At 43.9% G+C, this 22881-nt stretch overlaps 1 protein-coding gene and 1 long non-coding RNA gene across 4 annotated transcripts in view; one reads left to right on the top strand and one right to left on the bottom strand.

Annotated features, from left to right (window-relative positions):
- Positions 1 to 22881, bottom strand: part of sap30bp (SAP30 binding protein) — a 132256-nt gene that overhangs the window by 1543 nt on the left and 107832 nt on the right. For all 3 annotated transcript variants that reach the window (XM_073026693.1, XM_073026694.1, XM_073026695.1), the window contains exons 5-10: positions 18485 to 18573; positions 15069 to 15160; positions 14700 to 14760; positions 12481 to 12532; positions 12298 to 12356; positions 49 to 133 (exon numbers count right to left, since the gene is read on the bottom strand). In XM_073026693.1, coding sequence (XP_072882794.1) covers positions 49 to 133; positions 12298 to 12356; positions 12481 to 12532; positions 14700 to 14760; positions 15069 to 15160; positions 18485 to 18573 — 438 coding nt within the window. The remainder of the gene's footprint in view (positions 1 to 48; positions 134 to 12297; positions 12357 to 12480; positions 12533 to 14699; positions 14761 to 15068; positions 15161 to 18484; positions 18574 to 22881) is intronic.
- The window catches only part of LOC140714975 (uncharacterized), a 95220-nt gene that overhangs the window by 3625 nt on the left and 68714 nt on the right, over positions 1 to 22881 (top strand). The window contains exon 2 of the long non-coding RNA XR_012096039.1: positions 11871 to 12039. This is a non-coding gene — a long non-coding RNA (uncharacterized lncRNA). The remainder of the gene's footprint in view (positions 1 to 11870; positions 12040 to 22881) is intronic.

Genomic DNA, 22881 nt, shown 5'->3' with positions numbered 1-22881 from the left:
CCTCTATGCAGTGTGTTGTCAGTGGTGCATTCCCATGCGACACATTACCTGCTATTGTTGTGCTTGTTGTGGTTGTAGTAGCTGTGCTAGAACTGGTATTGGTCCCTGTTTTTGTTCTAGTTACAAATTCAATCTACAAAAAGAAAAGCTGAAACTTAAATCAAATAAAACAAAAGCTCATTCACCCAAAGCACATTGTTGAACTCCGTCATGTACCCAGTCCTTATACCGAGTATAAATCCACATATTCCTCTAAAATTTGGTATTGATTGGTTTCCCCATTTTTGTTCGTGGACAGGCAGGGTTGTTTAGATTCGTTCACTCAGTTCTTGCTGTCAGCCCTCCATCCACAGAAGGAGTCAAGCCTTGCGTACATAGATGAATATGTGTGTGTCTGGTACATTCAAAGCCCATCCATTCCCATCATGTCCAACCTCCCCTCTGTAACATTATCATGCCCGTGCTTTTGTTGCTTCTATCCATGATCCACATCCTTGGCCTCGCTGTCACAATAACTGGTGGGCAAATTTCCTGTACAATGGTAACTGGTTCAGTGTTCAATGTGCACTCACAGAGAAATGTCCGTGAAATCTGTGCTAAAGAGGGGCACTATAGCATTAGTTAGACAGGTGTCTTACTGTTATGCTGCTGCACAAGTTACCTAGCTCCAACCCAACCCCTCCACCTCTTCCTCCATTTGTGTCCCACAGGATCAAATCATCCCATGGCTCGATGCAGAGAGACTGCTGTGGAAGCTGGCACTGCAGGCTAAGCAGGTGGTGAAGTTAGCAGAGTGAGCGCGGACTGTTGCTGGAGTCTGGGAACACCTGGCTCACATATTCATGCACACGCAGATCCTACGGTCTCTCATCTCTTATCGGATGTGACGCAAGTTTTTCTGTGGCAGTGTTCTCTGGGGACGTAGTTCATTCAGTTCGAAAGCTGTTTCCATTGTGCTGATTGTTTTTTAAAAAGTTTGCAGTGCTCTTTTTGATGTGTGCATTGAGCATTGTTTGATGTGTGGGGGCAATGGAGCCCACCTGCAGTTCTGAGCACCTTGCGAGTATAAGAGATGGCATGTGCAGAGGGTTTGCCCTTTTTCTTTCCTGCCACCCACGGGACCCAACTTCAGATTGAACTGATGACCATCCTGAAGGACCACTGAGAAAGAGCGTTTCAGACGTGGATGGCACCCTCGCGGTCTGTTCAGTTATGTATCTGTTCGTAGCATGCTTACTTCTTGGGTTTTATAAATCGGGGAGGTTTAGCAGAGCATCTGTTCACTTGAAGGGTAACTGAATGTATGGTGTAGTGGTTTGGGGTAACTTAAGACGAATACTTAGAAACATAGAAAATAGGTGCAGGAGTAGGCCATTAGGCCCTTCGAGCCTGCACCGCCATTCAGTATGATCATGGCTGATCATCCAACTCAGAACCCTGTACCTGCTTTCTCTCCACACCCCCGATCCCTTTAGCCACAAGGGTCATATCTAACTTCCTCTTAAATATAGCCAATGAACCGGCCTCAACTGTTTCCTGTGGCAGAGAATTCCACAGATTCACCACTCATTGTGTTTAGAAGTTTTTCCTCATCTCGGTCCTAAAAGGCTTCCCCATTATCCTTAAACTGTGACCCCTTGTTCTGGACTTCCCCAACATCGGAAACAATCTTCCTGCATCTAGCCTGTCCAATCCCTTTAGAATTTTATATGTTTCAATAAGACCCCCCCTCAATCTTCTAAATTCCAGTGAGTATAAGCCTAGTCGATCCAGTCTTTCTTCATATGAAAGTCCTGCCATCCCAGGAATCAATCTAAGGAATCAATCTGGTGAACCTTCTCTGCACTCCCTCTATGGCAAGAATGTCTGTCCTCAGATTAGGGGACCAAAACTGCACACAATATTCTCGGTGCAGTCTCACCAAGGCCTTGTACAACTGCAGTAGAACCTCCCTGCTCCTGTACTCAAATCTTTTTGCTATGAATGCCAACATACCATTTGCCTTTTTCACCACTTGCTGTACCTGCATGCCCACCTTCAATGACTGGTGTACAATGACACCCAGGTCTCGTTGCATCTCCCCTTTTCCTAATCGTCCACCGTTCAGATAATAATCTGTTTCCCTGTTCTTGCAACCAAAATGGATAACCTCATATTTATCCACATTAAATTGCATCTGCCATGAATTTGCCCACTCACCTAACCTATCCAAGTCACCCTGCATCCTCTTAGCATCCTCCTCACAGCTAACACCGTCGCCCAGCTTCGTGTCATCCGCAAACTTGGAGATGCTGCATTTAATTCCCTCGTCTAAATCATTAATATATATTGTAAACAACTGGGGTCCCAGCACTGAGCCTTGTGGTACCCCACTAGTCACTGCCTGCCATTCTGAAAAGGTCCCATTTATTCCCATTCTTTGCTTCCTGTCTGCCAACCAATTCTCTATCCACATCAATACCATACCCCCAATACCGTGTGCTTTAAGTCTGCACACTAATCTCCTGTGTGGGACCTTGTCAAAAGCCTTTTGAAAATCTAAATATACCACATCCACTGGCTCTCCCCTATCCACTCTACTAGTTACGTCTTCAAAAAATTCTGTAAGATTGGTCAGACATGATTTTCCTTTCACAAATCCATGCTGACTTTGTCCGATGATTTCACCTCTTTCCAAATGTGCTGTTATCACATCTTTGATAACCGACTCTAGCATTTTCCCCACCACCGATGTCCGACTAACCGGTCTATAATTCCCCGGTTTCTCTCTCCCTCCTTTTTTAAAAAGTGGGGTTACATTAGCCACCCTTCAATCTTCAGGAACTAATCCAGAATCTAAGGAGTTTTGAAAAATTATCACTAGTGCATCCACTATTTCTTGGGCTACTTCCTTAAGCACTCTGGGATGCAGACCATCTGGCCCTGGGGATTTATCTGCCTTTAATCCCTTCAATTTACCTAACACCACTTCCCTACTAACATGTATTTCCCTCAGTTCCTCCATCTCACTAGACCCTCGGTCCCTTACTATTTCCGGAAGATTATTTATGTCCTCCTTAGTGAAGACAGAACCAAAGTAGTTATTCAATTGGTCTGCCATGTCTTTGTTCCCTATGATCAATTCACCTGTTTCTGACTGTAAAGGACCTACATTTGTCTTGACCCATCTTTTTCTCTTCACGTATCTATAAAAGCTTTTACAGTCAGTTTTTATGTTCCCTGCCAGCTTTCTCTCATAATCTTTTTTCCCTTTCCTAATTAAGCCCTTTGTCCTCCTCTGCTGGTCTCTGAATTTCTCCCATTCCTCAGGTGTGCCACTTTTTTTTGCTAATTTATGTTTCTCCTTTGGACTTGATACTATCCCTAATTTCCCTTGTCAGCCACGGGTGCACTACCTTCCCTGGTTTATTCTTTTGCCAAACTGGGATGAACAATTGTTGTAGTTCATCCATGCGATCTTTAGCTAGAAGTTTTGCTAGATGCCCGTTTTAAAGTTTCCTTTTTTATTTCTTAAATAAATACCTACACATCCATTTTGAAATCTGTCTCCCATTTGACTCATTGAATCCTTGAACCTGCTCTTCCACATTACATGCTTGTGGGAGGATGCAGTGTTTGGGACAGAAGATGAGTACTTTTAGACGGATGAGTAAGAGAGAACACACCCCATGCTGAGTTCCTGGGTGCAGGATTTGGTGGCCTCGCTAACCTCATGCAGGGTTATGGACTGCCTGTACATTGGTCCAATCAGCTGGATTCCCCCGGGGTTGAAACTGGACACCACATCCTGTCAATACTAAACTCGTTAGGATTTCCCAGGAGAAAGGGGAGCTGAAAGGATGCTTTCTGGCAGTTTGCACCAACATAAGCAGATCACGGTTCGGCAGAGTTGCGTGAGTGTAATATTGCCAAAGAGGAAGCTGCTGTAATGGCACGGACCTGGGTCACAACACTAGGAGATAAGGGTAGAGAGATAGCCTGTCGGCTAATGAAAGTACACAATTGCAAGGCTAATTGGCACCAGACCCCAATAAGGTTCGAGCCATGATGAGGAGGAGTGATGATCTCAACACATGGTTAGGGAATGGGGATGTCTGGCTAGAAGAGAGGATAGAGTGGAGTTCTGGGATTCCCTCTGAAAATTATTGCCCTCCACCTCCTACGCACCCAAGACCTTACAAGCCAGGCCGGTGACCACATGGTCCTATACTCGGCAAGCGGCCTCTTCCACCTCAGAGGTGGAGGAGGTTGGTCAAGAATGGGTAAGCAGTAGTACAGTGGGCCCCTCCGTGACCAGTGAGTTCTCCACTAAGGAACTGACAGAATAAGGAGATGGATACAGACAGATGACTGGGGAGTCTCTGGCCATGTGAGGATATGGGATGAGCTGGAGTGACCATATTTAATGCAGAGATGGGTATTTTAGGGGACTTATTGTCTCAACATGCGATTAATTGCACTGAGGTCGTCATCCCCTCCCCAAGAGGCTAACTTAACGCTATGGGAAGAGTGGCAGCAGCAGTTAGGATCAGATACCCTTCCCTCCTCGAATGGGATTTGAAGTCTCGGGTGGGATGATCACAGTAGAGGGAGGCACTAAGGCCCTCTGCAATTATACAATGTTAGTGATAACCCACCAGAGGATGTGGAGTTAAAATCTGCTGTGATAGCACACTGGTTACAGCAGCGGACATCCATTTAAAAGGAGTCGCACTATCTGTAATAGGGCCAACAGTTGGTTGTCCTGTAAGTGCAGCCATACAATTATTGCAGATGAAGGTGGATAGGCAGAGGGGGTGTGGGATTCCGTATGACCCATAAGGAAATGTTTATAGCACTACTTAGAGCAGAGGTGCCAAAGGAAAGGATTGATAAGATTCCTATTCCTACCTTATATCAGATGTGGAGGGTACACTGCGAAGGGAAGTCAAGCAAGGGTAAAGCCAAGAGAGAGATGTCATCTCTCACCTGATCCTGTGCCAGTTTCTGCATCTCAAGGTCAAGATGCCATATATTTTGTGCTGGAATCATTATAAAGGGCCGTGGCTGATGGTTAGGGTGCCCTTGTCCTGCTCCCACAGGGATGTGGTCAGGGCTCCTGGCAGAGGCCCTTTCCCCACCGGGCCTTATAGTCATACCTATTACCATGCACTGGGGAAAGGGGAAAGTGCAGTGATGGCTGGTACTGATAGATACCAGTGTCAAGTATACAATCTTTCCTGATAATCCTGACATTTGGCATTTGGGGGGGGATGGGGGAGTTCCCTTCCTCCTGCCAGGGAGGTTACATGATGTGGTCCTCGGAGTAGGACTGACAGGACCCATGACTGTCTTGGTTGTGGCATCTCCTGAATGTATTCTGAGCACAAACGTGCTGAGGGGTAGATTGGTGCAGATAAGTAAGTGTCATTTTTCCTTTGGGGTGGCCCAGGTAAAGGTGCTGGTGGGATCGGCCAAGTGGGAGCCTTTCCTGATTGCGCTTCCCTCAAAAGTGGTCAACATCAAACAGTATCGGATAGAGGAAAGATCGGGGAGACTGTACGAGCCCTATTACGCGAGGGAGTCATTCGCCCTGCTCCGTCTCCTTATAACAGTCCGGAGTGGAAAGGAGACGGGACATGGCGCATATTGGTCAATTATCGACAGTTGAACAAACATGCACCGCCCCTCACAAGCGCTGTGCTGGATGTGGTTACTGTCATTGAGGATATGGGGTCAGAGGGGGAAAGCATTGGTATGCATTAGTGGATCTGGCCAATAGCTTTTTCTCCATTTCCTGATCCAGAATTGCAGGACCAACTTGCCTTTGCATAGGAAGGTGGCAGTACACTTGCTGCTGCCTCCCCTGCGCTATGCTGCAGCTTGATAGCCTGAGATGTACAGGAGACACAGTTAAACCCTAGTATCTCCGTGTCTCACTACTACACATTGTGCTGCTACAGGGGCCCTCACAAGAAGCAGTGCAGCAGGCATTGGATAGATACACAGAAAACCTACAGCACAATACAGGCCCTTTTGCCCACAATGTTGTGCCGAACTTGTACTTACTTTAGAAATTACCTAGGGTTACCCACAGCCCTCTGTTTTTCTAAGCTCCATGTACCTATCCAAGAGTCTCTTAAAAGACCCTATTGCATCCACTTCCACCACCATTGCCAGCAGCCCTTTCCACACACTCACCACTCTCTGTGATAAAAAAACTTAACCCTGAAATCTCCTCTGTACCTATTTCCAAGCACCTTAAAACTATACCCTTTCGTGTTAGCCATTTCAGGCCTGGGAAAACCTTCTGACAGTCCACACGATCAATGTCTCTCATCATCTTATACACCTCTATCAGGACACCCCTCATCCTCTGTCACTTCAAGAAGAAAAGGTTCACTCAACCTATTCTCATAAAGCATGCTCCCCAATCCAGGCAACATCCTTGTAAATCTCTTCTTGCACCCTTTCTATGGTCTCCACATCCCTCCTGTAATGAGACGACCAGAACTGAGCACAGTACTCCAAATGGAGTCTGGCCAAAGCAGCAACATTACCTCCTGGCTCCAAAACTCAATCCCATGGTCGATGAAGGTCAATGCACCATATGCCTTCTTAACCACACAGTCAACCTGCATAGCAATTTTAAGTGTCCTATGGACTTGGACCCCAAGATCCCTCTGATCCTCCACACTGCCAAGAGTCTTACCATTAATACTATATTCTGCTATCATATTTGACCTACCAAAATGAACCACCTCACACTTATCTGGGTTGAACTCCATCTACCAACTCTCAGCCCAGTTTTGCATCCTATTGATGTCCCACTGTAACCTCTGACAGCCCTCCACACTATCCATAACACCCCCAACCTTTGTGTCATCAGCAAATTTACTAACCCATCCCTCCACTTCCTCATCCAGGTCATTTATAAAAATCACATGGAGAAGGGGTCCCAGAACAGATCTCTGAGGCACACCACTAGTCACCAACCTCCATGCAGAATATGACCCGTCTACAACCACTCTTTGCCTTCTGTGGGCAAGCCAATTCTGGATCCACAAAGCAATGTTTCCTTGGATCCCATGTCTCCTTACTTTCTCAATAAGCCTTGCATGGGGTACCTTACTAAATGCCTTGCTGAAATCCATATACGCTACATTTACCGCTCTACATTCATCAATATTTTAAGTCACATCCTCAAAAAATTCAACCAGGCTTGTAAGGCACGACCTGCCTTTGACAAAGCCATGCTGACTATTCCTAATCATATTATGCCTCTCCAAATGTTCATAAATCCTGCCTCTCAGGATCTTTTCCATCCACTTACCAACCACTGAAGTAAGACTCATGGTCTGTAATTTCCTGGGATATCTCTACTCCCTTTCTTGAATAAGGGAACAACATCTGCAACTCTCCCATCCTCCAGAACCTCTCCCGTCTCCATTGATGATGCAAAGATCATTACCAGAGGCTCAGCAATCTCCTCCCTCACCTCCCACAGTAGCCTGGGGTACATCTCATCTGGTCCTGGCGACTTACTGTGGACATACATGGTAAATGGTAGGGCATTGAGGAATGCAGTAGAACAGAGTGATCTAGGAATAATGGTGCATAGTTCCCTGAAGGTGGAATCTCATGTGGATAGGGTGGTGAAGAAAGCTTTTGGTATGCTGGCCTTTATGAATCAGAGCATTGAGTATAGGAGTTCGGATGTAATGTTAAAATTGTACAAGGCATTGGTGAGGCCAAATTTGGAATATTGTGTACAGTTCTGGTCACCGAATTATAGGAAAGATGTCAACAAAATAGAGAGAGTACAGAGGATATTTACTAGAATGTTACAAAGGTTTTAGCACCTAAGTTACAGAGAAAGGTTGAACAAGTTAGGTCTTTATTCTTTGGAGCATAAAAGGTTGAGGGAGGACTTGATAGAGGTATTTAAAATTATGAGGGGGACAGATAGAGTTGACGTTGATGGGCTTTTTCCATTGAGAATAGGGGAGATTCAAACAAGAGGACATGAGTTGAGAGTTATGGGGCAAAAGTTTAGGGATAACACCAGAGGGAATTTCTTTACTCAGAGAGTGGTAGCTGTGTGGAACGAGCTTCCAGTAGAAGTGGTAGAGGCAGGTTCGATATTGTCATTTAAAGTAAAATTGGATAGGTATATGGTATAGGTATCACTACAGGAATCGAAGGTTATGGGCTGAGTGTAGGCCAGTGGGACTAGGTGAGAGTAAGCGGTCGGCACAGACTAGAAGGGCTGAGATGGCCTGTTTCCGTGCTGTAATTGTTATGTTATCCAACGTGATGCTTTCCAAAAGCTCCAGCACATCCTCTTTCTTAATATCTATATGCTCAAGCTTTTCAGTCTGCTGTAAGTCATCCCTACAATTGCTGAGATCCTTTTCTGTAGTGAATACTCAGGCAAAGTATTCATTAAGTACCTCTGCTTTCTCCTCTAGTTCCATGCACACATTTCCACTATCACACTTGATTGGTCTTATTCTCTCATGTCTTATCCTCTTGCTCTTCACATACTTGTAGAATGCCTTGGGGTTTTCCTTAATCCTGCCTACCAAGGCCTTCTCATGACCCCCTCTAGCTCTCCTAATTTCATTCTTAAGCTCCTTCCTGCTAGCCTTATAATTTTCTAGATCTCTATCATTAACTAAGTTTTTGAACCTTTTGTAAGCTCTTCTTTTCTTCATGAGGCTGTCTACAAGAAGGGTCAGAGCCGTCTCCACTTCCTGAGGAGACTGAGGTCCTTTAACATCTGCTGGACGATGCTGAGGATGTTCTACGAGTCTGTGGTGGCCAGTGCTATCATGTTTGCTGTTGTGTGCTGGGGCAGCAGGCTGAGGGTAGCAGACACCAACAGAATTAACAAACTCATTCGTAAGGCCAGTGATGTTGTGGGGGTGGAACTGGACTCTCTGATGGTGGTGTCTGAAAAGAGGATGCTGTCCAAGTTGCATGCAATCTTGGACAATGACTCCCATCCGCTCCTTAATGTACTGTTTAGGCACAGGAGTACATTCAGCCAGAGACTCATTCCACCGAGATGCAACACTGAGCGTCATAGGAAGTCATTCCTGCCTGTGGCCATCAAACTTTACAACTCCTCCCTTGGAGTGTCAGACACCCTGAGCCAATAGGCTGGTCCTGGATTTATTTCCACTTGGCATGATTAACTTATTATTATTTAATTATTTATGGTTTTATATTGCTATATTTCTACAGTATTCTTGGTTGGCACGGCTGTAACAAAACCCAGTTTCCCTCGGGATCAATAAAGTATGTCTGTCTGTAGATTTTCAACAGCCTTTGTACACCACATTTCCTGTACCCTACCATCCTTTCCCTGTCTCACTGAAACGTATCTATGCAGAACGCCACGCAAATATCCCCTGAACATTTGCCACATTTCTACCGTACATTTTCCTGAGAACATCTGTTCCTAATTTATGCTCCCAAGTTCCTGTCTGATAGCCTATTTCCCCTTACTCCAATTAAACGCTTTCCTAACTTGTCTGTCCCTATCCCTATGCTATGGTAAATGAGATAGGATTGTGATCACTATCTCCAAAATGCTCTCCCACTGAGAGATCTGACACCTGACCAGGTTAATTTTCCAATACCAGATCAAGTACAGCCTCCCCTCTTGTAGGCTTATCTACATATTGTGTCAAGACACCTTCCTGAATGACTTAATTACCTCCCTGGGGAATCGAGGGTGGTCCATCAACCTCAATAAGATACAGGGCCCCAGTCAGAACGTTCTTTTCCTAGGAATACAGTGGCATTCTGAACAGTGGGAGATACCTGAAAAGGCTAAGTGTATGATTCTGAATACTGCCATCCCCACCCCTGAGAAGGAGACGCAGCATTTGATCAGACTCCTGGGATATTGTCACCAACACACACCCCATCTGACCATGATATGGTTTCCAGATTATTCCGGAGGCTGCCAAACAGTCTGTGGAACAGGCTCTCCCATTAGCGCACCATTTGAGCTGCAGATTTCTGCTACTCCTCAGGTGGCTGAACAGGTTTTGAAGGGACATCGTGTCTTCTTAGGGTTTTGGACTAAGACTCTCTCTGAGGCTGTAACCTGATACACTCCCTTGGAGAGGCAGATATTAGCCTGTTATTTGGCTCTGTAGGCCACTGAACATCAGGCAGCCTTTGAGTCAGTTGTACTATGACTGCATCTCCCCATCATGCAGTGGGTAAAATCCAACAAGGTGACTCACAAAGAGGGCCACGCCCAGCAGTCTTCGATCGTTAAATGGAAATGGTATGTCCCAGACAGGGCCGAGTAAGGTCCCGATGGGGCGAGCTGGCTCCATGAGCAGGTTATGCCTTTGTCCGATAGTCACCACTGCACTCTTGATGACGTCCCTACAATCTACCCCTCGCCCATATAGTGGGGCTAACGCTAGAAAACCCCTGAAGAAAAACTACAAGTCTGGTTCACAGACAGCTCAAGCTTTTGGCGGAGTGGTAAGCAGTGGTAGAAGGCTATGGCTCTCCACCTACAATGGGCAAGGTTGTGACAGAAGGGGGTTGGGTGGGAGGATCCAGTCAATTGGCTGAGTTGGTGGCTGTAACTCTGCCCCTCCGAGAGGCAACTGGTCCTACCGCTTCCTGGGCAACCTAATGGCATAGTGGTATGGATGCCTCAGTGGAACAGGAAAAATGGGGGGTGCATGGGTGACCATTTTGGAGGCACCCTTATTGGGAATATATCTGCAGGGAAGCATGGCGGCAGTGGTAATGATGCTAACCTGTGGTGGGCAGTCCTACAACACGTTGCTGCAAAACGCAAACAAGACTAACGTGCTGGACTGATGGATTTGTGTGCGAACATCGAAACGTGTCGCGGATAGGATACCATTAATACCGATCCCTTTGGATGACAAGGAAAAAGACCATTGGGGGAAATTATCCAGCTTCTCAGGTTTTGTCATTCTGTTTTGGGGGAAGCCAGGAGAGAGTGGTCTATTATATGGCTGCAGTTTTAAAGAACTTGAGCCTTAATGGTGCCACAAAGGTGGGTACCCCTTGGATGCTAAATGCCACTTACTGGATATGTGGCTGTCAGACCTACCTGTGGCCTCCCATGCGGTGGGACAGTTGTTGCTATCCAAGGTATGTTGTGCCTTTAATACACCACCTCCGTGCTCTAGATGAGCACCCTGTCTATGTTGGTTGGCATAGTAAGAGGACCCTCACGGAGGCAGAACAGTTTTGGATGATAGCCTTTCCCACGTGAGGTACTGCTCGGCTGTCCTGGGAGATTATACGCATTGCCTGTTTGATGGAAACATTGGCTAACGAGACAGCCATAGCTCTCAAGAGATACAGAGGAAGTGTTAACTGGGGTTTCGGCTGAAGTACTAACTATTCAAATGATCTTCTTGCAGAATCGGATGAACTTAGATTACCTGCTTGCAGAGAAAGGTGACACTTGTGCTGTTATCGGTCAATGCCTACATTCCTGATCTCAGAGAACATCACTCATTTGGCTGATCACATTAAACAATCAGTGAATAAAATTATCAAAGTAAGGGATCAGTTCCATAGCTATTACACTTTGGGGAGAAGTTGGTGGCCTTCTAGGGTGCTGGGAGGCAGGTGGACTACTATTATACACTGGGGTGCAACCACTGGACTTATAATACAGGGTATTATATTTTTGTCTTGTGCCTGTAGTTTAATGGGACATCTGTGGAATTAGCCTGAGGGCCAAATTGTCACAATATCATGACTTTCAAGGATTGAATGTCCTCCAGGAACGTAGCATTTTCCTGTTTGAAAGCTGCTTCCATCATGCTGATTGGTTTGTTAAAAGTTTGTGGTGCTCTTTTCCTATTGTTTAGTTTGTGGGCACAATGGAACCCATCTGCTGTTCCGAGCACCCTGTGGGTGTAGAAGATGGCATGTGCAGAGGGTTCACCCTCTTTCTTTCCTGCCACCCATGGGCTCGACTTCAGGCTGAATTGGTGACCACTGAGAAAGACCACTGCAGACACAGACAGCACCCCCATGGTTTGTTCAATTAAGTATTTTTTTGTAGCATGCTTACTTCTTGGGTTTTATAAATCGGGGAGGTTTAGCAGGGTATCTGTTCACTTAATGGGTAACTGAATGTATAGTGTAGTGATTTTGGGTAGCTTAGACGCCGATTAATAAAAATAATAAATCTCAGGTGTCATCGATGCACAGTGTTGCAGCAGGGGGAAGTTGCATTCCTTTTATCCTGTATGAGCAGTTTCAATGATGCTGTGGTGGCTGCATTTCACTCACCTTTGTCCGCTCCTTCTTGGCTTTCTCTATCTTGTCCATTTCTATTTTCTGTGCTTTCGCTGTCAGGGGAGAATGAAATGGGCCATGAAAGCAGACCAGAATATGGCTTCATTAACATTGTGAGCAATCAATATAGGTGCATATAGATAGGTTTGGTTCCCACAAACTCCAATAAAACATTACCTAAGGCTTCATAGTATGAGTCTTCTGACCAGCCATGAGGGTCAAACATGTCCTGTGGAGAAATAACACATCAAATTATCCGGAGTAACGCACCTCCCGGCTTCCACTCACAATGCTTTAACACTACATTTGATGCAGCATAGACATTGTATCCTTGGCATCTTCACCAATATTATTGCAGGCTTAGGGAAAGTAATGAGGTCAGCAGCTAAGCTGACTTAGTACTTTATATAATGCAAAGTGTTTTGGACTATCCCAGCCTGGAAAGGGGTCACATAAACCTAAGCCTTTCTTCTTCCCTCCCCACCTACTCTCTGACCTTAAGCTCTATAGGATAGACAAAGAGTTGTGAGCGTTTGGGGAACACCTGTAATTCTCCAATGCCAATCTAAAACCATTTTAATTTATCATCAATCCTTATTTTGTTCAAATCTCCCAACTTCTGGCTACTAAATGAGAAAAATTTCTTCCAATCTCTAATTTTGAGGACCTGGAACTAATTTTGTTCTCTCAATCTCTGATTAAGTGAACATTAGCAATCATCTGTGCTCTTCTTGTCTGTTCATTCTATTGTTTTGAGTGCTCTATTAAGTCCTGAATCTCAAAGCCTCAGCTCATAACATGGAACTATTATCTTTGAGTTATTTCCAGCAAATCTGCTTTGTACTTACCAAGGGTCATAAAAGTGACCTGACAGTGAGCTCAGATCTGCGCACCATTTTCTAGATGCAGCCTTACAATCAACTTTCATCACCGTTTATTTGCAGAAGCCAAGATGTCTCGGATCAAATGCTATAAAACTCTTTTGTTGTATCAGTGACAGTATACCGAGAATGTTCATGAAGAGTAGAGGGAAAAGGTGGAATATTTGAACAAAATTTCCCGTAACATGCCAAAAGAATGCTGAAGTACATTCTGGATTGTACCTTTATAAACTTGACTAATCTGTGCTGAGTATTTTGATCTGTATTACACTGGTGGTGGTGGGGTGTAGGGGGCTCTGGATAGAGGTAGCCCCTTTGATGTCTGGCTGCTGCACCGGTCCTCATCCATTTCCCAAATCTCTCACGTCTGCCTCCAGGTGGTACATCCTGATAGATGGCTCCAGCTGGCGAGCTAAATAATGTGAGGGGGTGGCGTTAACTCGGCACCACTGGGCAAGGGACCTCGTCAATGAAGTCATTGGCCAGGGCGGATAGTCCCCCGAAGAGCAACAACGGCCACATGTTTGAGACCAGCGCAAGCCACAGAGTTGGAGGACATTGGCTGTAAGGGGGATGGGCGCTGCCAAGCCTCGCTAGCCCAAGAAATGTGAAAGTGCCCCTATGACTCATAAAAAGGGTTGCAGGATCCGAAGTGAACCGAACGTAGGTGGTGGTAGAAGTAATTTCAGGCAATGAATCAATAACATTGTACTAGAACATTGCAAGAAGACCAGAAGGGGCAGAGGTCCATTCTTCACGAATATGGGTTATATCTTGCTCACACCAGCACAACTTTCTATGCTGCCTAAAGAAGTTCAAAACAAATTGTTCTTAATGAGAGCAATTTTGGTTTCGCACCCAATATCCAAACATCAAGAACCTGTTCTAGGACTGTGCAAAAAAGGATTTCACTATTTTACAGTTCTTGATGCTTGAAAAATCAGATGCCAAACTGGATCATTTCTCAATTGGTTAACATACATAAGGAAATTGGCTCTAAGAATTGATTGTAATAAGCACTAAAGGAATGTGGTGACAGCCTTAACTATTGGCCATGTGCAAAAGCAATGCATCTTTATAGAGTCTTTTTTTACAACTTGCTTTTAGTTTCCCTCAGGGCTTTGAATACAGCAACAGAGTAAGATAGTGAGAAGCCAGGTGAAGTTCACTGTATTTCAAACTTAGATTTGTATAAATTGATCAAACTCCATATTGCAGCATTGACAAATATCTCATGTCCGAGGCTTCACTAATTAGGTTTGAGTTCTTTCTTTTTGAGCAACTGAGGACTGGGTAATATTTCACCAACCGGAGTTGTTCCTTCCCCCTACAATCCTGAAATTTTTCAAATCCACTTTCCGTGTTATCTTATAATTACATTCCGATTCACCATGTATTGTTTTTTAACTTTACCCTGGCTTATATCATACTTCAAGGTCAGTGCATTTCTCAATAAGAGAAAACTAGATACATTATAAATAATCAGTACTATGTGAATTTGAAGTTGACAGTTACCTTTGGATAGTTGGTGCCTAGTTCATCAATGCCACAGAACTGGATCAGTTTTTCATAAATACTGAGGGACAGAGAGAAAATGGAACTATTAAATTCAAGGGATACAACATGTTGAAAGCTGCATTCACTGACAATCCAATATATCTACTAGATTTGAGCATCTATTTTTTCTAGAGCATCCCTCTCTAACTGGAACCAATACAGCCACGTTCTTACCTAAAGTGGATACCTGTCCTAAATTACTACCAAAGAGCAACCCGTTTTTCATAAGCCCCAGCAAGATCACAGAATCTTCTGTTAAACAGCAACCCGACCTCAGAACCTTCCGTTTCCTACCATTCACAAGCCGCCAGTACAAAACACACAAACCTGGGGTTGCGGAATTCTTTTTTTCTCTGAATGATATTGTTCATATCAAGCCCCTCATTTAGCTTCCTGTCATACAGCTTCTGAATCTTCTCCTGCGGAGACAGAATGTAACAGCTAATGTTAAGTAATGCTCAATAAGAATTGAAGGGCTAAGTTTATACAAGTGGCTATCACCAGGATGAACTCAAATCTACCTTGGTTCAGAACTTGCTCAGTTTCAAAACGAGTTTCTAAGATTGCTCATTGCACAGTCAGACTGGTGGCTTTACCTACAGAGGTCACGGAACTGTGATTCCGGTTGATTTTCCAATTTCCTAAACCAAGACCTCTGTAGCCAAGTGTACCACTAGTACTGCTGGTCCCATGCACATCAACCAAACATCTGCATCAAAGGAACCTCCTAAATGGAAATAGAAATGCTTGACAAATTATAGCTAAACAAGTATTGTGATGAAGATGTTCATTTTGATTTTTTTCCTCTTTCTAGTGAAAGGACTACATCTAGGTGTGATAGTTTCCTCCCACATCCCAACACTATAAGAACTGTTAAGAGTAACTGCCCCTGATGCAAGTTAGTAGAAGAATGTGTGGGGACAATGGAGTTGATGGGAATGTAGGGAGAATAAAATGTGTAGGATAGGATTGGTTGGTGTGGAAGGGCCCAGTTTCCATTAACTGATACACTGTCTACTTCTGCCTAAACAGATGATACATTATCTATTGTCTATTTCCACCACTTTGTTATTTCAGATTTCAACCATTTGTACTGTTTTGGCTTTGTACATTCCTGAAGGGCTTAGTATCATTTTTGCTAAAGTCGAAGGGGGATCTTTCTGGCACCATTCCATCAGAAACCAACAATGAGGGAATTCCACTCATAGTGGTAAAACTCTCCATTAAAATAGAGTGAAACAGAATGCAGTTTTTTATTTAAATTATCAACACCAGGACCACCACAGTAGGAGATTCTTCAAATAAAGATGATTCCAAGATTTGAGGAGACTTTTGCACTTACTACCTTTTGGCAAAATGAATTGACTGAACCCGGTTTTCCTGTTCAACGTTACCCAGGACCCAGATCCCCTTGCCCCAAGTGTGCCCGACTCACAAAACCCTCATATGGTAGGGTGGGATGGGCCTGTACTTCCTGAAACGAAGGACACTTTGTACATGTATAAGAAAACAGAACATGTCCACACACAGCTGTAAGTGGCATAAGCTTCTCACACCTGCTTAACACATTCATCCATCCTGGCCAAAACATTACTCATGGTAAACATTTTAGCCTTGAGCTGTGAGTGTAGTTATGTGTAGTAACGAATAAAGATTAGTCAGTCACACCCAGTGCACTTTGTTACTTCTATAGATTCTGTGGATGGAACTAGTCCATTGCTCTTAACCATCTTAGCCCCTCAGCCTTCATTCTGAGAAACCATTTCTTTCAGAGGAGAGGTTGGTTGGTCTAGTTTACTCTACTAGACACTCTGTTAGAGCAATAAGGCTTTTTAATTAATCTCACAATGTCATGTGTTACATTTGATGTAGCGATTGCCCACAAATAGCAGAATTTTTTTCACATAGGCTGTCAACAGGACTTACTGATACCAGAAGAATCACCTTTCAATTGCAAAGTATCCCAAAGGTACTATCAGAGAACACTGCATACTGAACCAGGCAGACACATGATCAAAGCTAGAAAAGCAAAATACTGCAGATGACAAAAACCTGAAATAAAACTGCAACTGTGATTACCAGTAGGCCTGGTAGTAAGAGAGAAACAGAGTTAACAGTTCAGATTGATAACCTTTTGTTAAAAGCATAGTCAGTGAAGTAGGTTAGAATCAGAGTCTTAAAGTAAAAAAGAGAGATTTTATAGAGGAAAGGTTAGAGACCAGGTAGTCAATGGCATAGGTGACAAACAGGTAATCAATGATCAAAGTTTCCATTTCTGAATTTGATCATTTTCTGCACTCCTATAATGCTACCAAGGGATTATTTAAAATCAGCGTGTGATGAGGCAGGGAAGCAGCTGGGGTAAAAAAAGAAGTAGACAGTGATGTGTCACAGCTCCAGCGTTGTCTGTGTGGTTTGTTTATTCTCCCTTTGACTGTGTGGATTGTGGGTTCATTAGCTCTTAGAGAGGAATGATAGAATTTGCGGAGAGTTAACAGGAATGTGGGAAAAATATTAGAGTGGTGTTGGTGTAAATTGGCGATTGCTATTCATGTGGATGCAGGGGCTTAAAGGATTTACTGCTGTGCTGCATCATTCTATGACTGATAAGGATCACCCAAAATGTGTGGAGTTACCAGATCAGCTGATTTACATTAAAGGCGTTTCAGCTGGTTTCTCACTAAACAAAGGAGAGGGTGTAAAAAAAATCATCAGCTGGGATCTCTACTCTCAGCCGAAACCAGGAAGAAGGGGGGGGGGGGGGGGGATTCATTTTGTAAATTTTGTCCATTGATTACCCAGACCAAAACATTGGAATTGTTGGAAATAAGAACGAACCATATAGTGTGCAATGTACTGTTCCTCCTGTTGAGTGATATAACTTCACTGGAGTGAATGAATCTGCTGTCTGATTACATGATTTAAATTTGATGTTCCCTTTCCAGTACTGACACCACTCCACATAAGAGAATGGCCTTTAGACGTGTAGACATTACTGACAGACAAAGGACAGTAACAAAGGATTAAAATACAGTCCAGGACAATTTGAGGAAATCCTTGTTCTCAAGCTTATCATGGTTCAACCAAATTAACTCATTTATGTATTTGCACTTAATAGTATTTAACAAAGCCCATAATCTACCAGCTTCATATCTCATGAGGAAAGGGTGAGCGAGCCAGGGCTTTTCTCTTTGTAGTGAAGGAGGATGATAGGTGACATGACAGAGGTATATAAGATGATAGATAGAGTGAACAGTCGGCATGTTTTTCTCAGGGTGGCAAAGGCTAATACGAGAGGACATTTTTTAAGGTGACTGGAGGAAAGTTTAAGGCAAACGTCAGAGGAAGTTTTTTTTTTGCCCCACGCAAAGAGAGTGGCAAGTACCTATAATGCACTGTAAGGAATGGTGGTTAGGGATGTCAAGAGACTCTTAGATAGGCACATGGATGTATGAAAAATAGAGGGTTATGGCTATGTAAGAGGGAGAGGTTCGACTGATCGAGACTAAGCTTATATAAATTGACATCACATTATGGGCCAAAGAAATTGTATGGTGCTGTACTGTTCTGTGTTCAAAGTCAGCATCAGATATAAACCATTCCTGCAGAAAGCTGGAATGTGCTAATCAGATTTATTTTTTAGCCAAAGAACTGTTGAATCTCAAAGAAAAAAAACATTTGCCAGAGTATGTCATCTTTCATATCTAATTTCTGTTACTCTTTTTTACAGCTGTACTCCATACCTGTAGATGATTGGAACATCTTCCCATGGGTTCAGGGGGTATTTTGATGTCATCAGGGGACATGTTCCTCACTTTTTCTGAAAATGATGCTAATGGGAAACAAAAGCAGTGTTAGGATATGGGACAGGATAGGTCTGCACTGCCTCCTGTATCTGGAGCTCCTCAAACCATTCCAGCACAATTCATTGTTATCTGGCAAAGTCTGAACCTGTTTCCACATCCCAACCATTTAGTTTCACCAATGTCCCGTGTGATTTATGCTTTCCCCTCCTTGCTTATAATTGCCTCCTTCTGCTGGCATCTCAGGCACCAATGCCTTCTCCAAACCACCATCCTTTCCATAAGCCTTGCCCTAAACCCTTGTTGAACAGAGATCAAGAATGCAAACGATCAATATTATTTTCCAATTCCTACAACAATAATACTTTGCATTTATAAAAGCATCTTAATGTAAGCCAAAAACAGTCATAACCAGAAAAAAACTGCTTAGGTACAAAGGCTGATAGATGAACAAGTGATCAAAAGCAGGCTTTAAGTGGTTTGACGTGTTTACAGAGATAGGCAGAGCAAGTCCATGCTAGGCTTTGAATGTAAGGAACCCCACTGCGACTGACCATCACAACCAAGCTTCATCTTGACTGACAGAGGGGGACTACCCGAGAAATAGAATTCAGCAAAAGTTTTGTTGTGTTAGGCCGCATCATGGAGGGATCTGAACACGAGAATTTTTTTCTTCTTTGAGCACAAGTAGCCAGAATGCCTGGCCTGGAACTGTAATAATAACTACACCAGGCAGCTGGTTCAGAGTGGAGGCATAGGTACACATAATGTTTCATAAGCAGTCAAGGCATCAGTAGCCCATGTTGGTGAACAAGACATTTGATAGGGTTCATTGGACTTAACACTCATAACGTGCTTTGACATTTTATCTGATCCAGGTCTTGGAAAGACCTTGATTGGCTTCACCTTCAAATTTTTCTTCTTCAAAATGATTTATTTCTAGCCTTCTGAAAATTATTCTTGAATCTGGTTGTCACCTTTTCAGGCAGAGCATCACAGGGCTAAAGTCTCCTTCCCGTTTTTTATTGATGCCTTAATGAAAATGTGATTGTGGGCTAGCACAGGGTTAGAAATTTACCAGCAGAATGGGTGACTATAGTACCAGAGGATTCAGATTAGAAGCAGAACAACAATGGACAGTGAATGATGAGGTGGAAGGGGTGGGGAATGTCCAATAACATCGAAGACATCTCTAGATGAGGTGAATGAGTTACATAGCAGATATGGGAGAAATTAACCAGGACAGGATCAGAACTACAGACAATTTACGTTCAATGATCTGATCTGTTAGGAACACTAAGGCTGTTTACAAGAAGGGTCAGAGCCGTCTCTACTTCCTGAGGAGACTGAGGTCCTTTAACATCTGCTGGACAATGCTGAGGATGTTCTACAAGTCTGTGGTGGCCAGTGCTATCATGTTTGCTGTTGTGTGCTGGGGCAGCAGGCTGAGGGTAGCAGACACCAACAGAATCAACAAACTCATTCGTAAGGTCAGTGATGTTGTGGGGGTGGAACTGGACTCTCTGATGGTGGTGTCTGAAAAGAGGATGCTGTCCAAGTTGCATGCCATCTTGGACAATGACTCCCATCCACTCCATAATGTACTGGTTAGGCACAGGAGTACATTCAGCCAGAGACTCATTCCACCGAGATGTAACACTGAGCATCATAGGAAGTCATTCCTGCCTGTGCCCATCAAACCTTACAACTCCTCCCTTGGAGGGTCAGACACCCTGAGCCAATAGGCTGGTCCTGGACTTATTTCCACTTGTCATAATTTACTTATTATTATTATTATTATTATTAATAATAATAATTATTTATGGTTTTATATTGCTATATTTCTACACTATTCTTGATTGGTGCGACTGTAACAAAACCCAATTTCCCCCGGGATCAATAAAATATGTCTGTCTGTTTCATTAACAATGCATACTGCAACAGTATTAGATGGGAGATTTTCTTTGCTTTAGACCCTGAAACCCAAAGTCCTAACTAATTTAACCCTATTGTTAAAAAAAATTGCAAACACTAAGGTCCACTCCCAAACTGGAAAGAATAAAAACTTAGAACCAATAAGTTTGTATAGATTGTATGACATCAGGTGTAGAGGGAAGACTGAGGAAGCTGAAGGGCTTCATGTAGAGCAGTGTAATAGAACAAGTTAACTGATCAGTGGTGCAGCAATAGAACTGTCCCATCCACTTCACATTAATAGTGCCAAGGTCCTTCACCCAATTGGAATCGGGGTCCAGAGACTTCACCTACTTGGGCACGTTATACAGAAGACTCCTTCGCTGATCACATCTGAGTGCCATGCACCATGATAAGAGGGCTAAATACCTCAGGCCAGACAACTCTCTTATGTGGATATGCACAGTTAAAAGTGACCTTAAATAACATGGCTTAGTGCTCAATGTCAAGGCAGGCACAGGATAGATCTAGCAACATCTCATGGGGACTGTTTCATTACTGCCAAGGTAAAAAGACTTTGGCAAAAAAGACAAAAATGTTGCTGAAAGTGGGCAATGTGGTGAGTGTTATCACTGAAGGAGGAAACAGTAAAGCAACACAGGGGTATTTTGGCTACATGAAGAAAATGGTTGAGAGATTTTTCCCAAAGCATGAATGTGCAGAGACCAACAGGAGGCTGGACAATATCCTGTCATGCTTGAACTATTCTATTGTTAAGCCCCTACCCAATGTTGCATTCTTGTTGTTTATACAAAATGTACAATTAAATAGTTAAGAATACACCAGTGTCAGCAAAGATGAATTGGAGTTACATAATGCCATATTACTAGATTGGATGATGCAGGAATGTTCTTGATCAGTGATACTGATGGGTACAGGCCTGCCACTGCATGATTGCTGGGGATAGATCTATCACTGAATAACTTTGCAATGCAGTTTTGGAGGGTATAGGGCCATTACTGTACTACACAATTGCACAAGACTGTACATGCTGGTAACTAAGGATGGAAAGAATACAAGATTATTAATTATGAACATTCTTCTGAAACTACTTTTGAGGACATTCCTTTCGGTGCTTTGAAGCCAGTAGGCAGCATAACCTTTATGTTTTGCTTTTTTGTTGATGCCCCCTGGGAACTATACTGTACTAGATCAGATTTGACAGACATGCAATGAAATGTCTGTGGTGCCAGCTTCAGAAAATCTGCACAAATCTGTCGCTAGGTCCCCCTACACCAGGCAGCCTCACTGGGAGTGTTAAACTCACAAGTCACGGATAACTTTATTGTTCACGGAGAAAGAGTGTGTGTGTTCTTTAAACCCCTTGGACCAAACCAACCACATCACAATCATTTTTTGTTTTCCTGGACATGAAATTCAAACAGGTAGTCCCGGCTAATTACCTTTAGCCCTTACAGATTGGTGTCAGTTTGCAACCCAGCTTGAGGTGATATGACTGTTTCATCGAGGCACAACTGAGCAGGCATGTGGACGTCAGCGAGTTCGACCGGCAGAAAGAATTTAAAAGGAGTGTATTACCTTGAGGCGAGTGAAGCTAGTTGTGAAGAATAGGCATAGGTAATATGTCTGCAACGCCAGTGTTCTGTATTGGGTGTTGGATGTGGGATGTCCAGGAGACTCCCAGGCTCCCGGACTGCCACATCTGCACCAGGTGTGTCGAGCTGCAGCTCCTTAGGGACCGGGTTAGGGAACTGCAGATGTAGCTTGATGACCTTCGTCTGGTCAGGGAAAGTGAGGAGATGATAGGAGCTATAGGCAAATAGTCACACTGGTGCCACAGGAAACAGATAAGTGAGTAACAGTCAGAGAGGAAAGGACAAGGCAAATACTAGAGAGTACCCCTGTGGCTGTCCCCCTTAACAATAAGTATTCCTTTTTGAGTACTGGTGGGCGGGGGGGGGGACGACCTACCAGGGGGACGCAATAGTGGCCATGCCTCTAGCACAGGGTCTGGCCCTGTGGCTCAGAACTGTAGGGAAATGAAGAAGATGGCAGCAGAGATAGGGGACTCTATAATTAGGGGGTCAGACAGGCAATTCTGTGGACGCAGGGAAAAAAACCCATGGATGGTAGCTTGCCTCCCAGGTGCCAGGGTCCAGGATGTTTCTGATTGCGCCCATTATATCCTGCAGTGAGAAGGTGAACAGCTGGAGGTCATGGTACATATTGGCACCAATGACATAGGCAGGAAAAGGGAGGGGGTCCTGAAAACAGACTACAGGGAGTTAGGAAAAAAGCTGTGAAGCAGGATCACAAGGGTAGTAATCTCAGGATTACTGACAGTGAGTATAGGAATAGAGTGAGGTGGAGGATAAATGCGTGGCTGAGGGATTGGAGCAGAG

This window comes from Hemitrygon akajei, chromosome 22 (genome assembly GCF_048418815.1).
Source record: "Hemitrygon akajei chromosome 22, sHemAka1.3, whole genome shotgun sequence".
Taxonomy (NCBI): domain Eukaryota; kingdom Metazoa; phylum Chordata; class Chondrichthyes; order Myliobatiformes; family Dasyatidae; genus Hemitrygon; species Hemitrygon akajei.
This window is presented reverse-complemented; position numbering and strand designations above follow the sequence as displayed.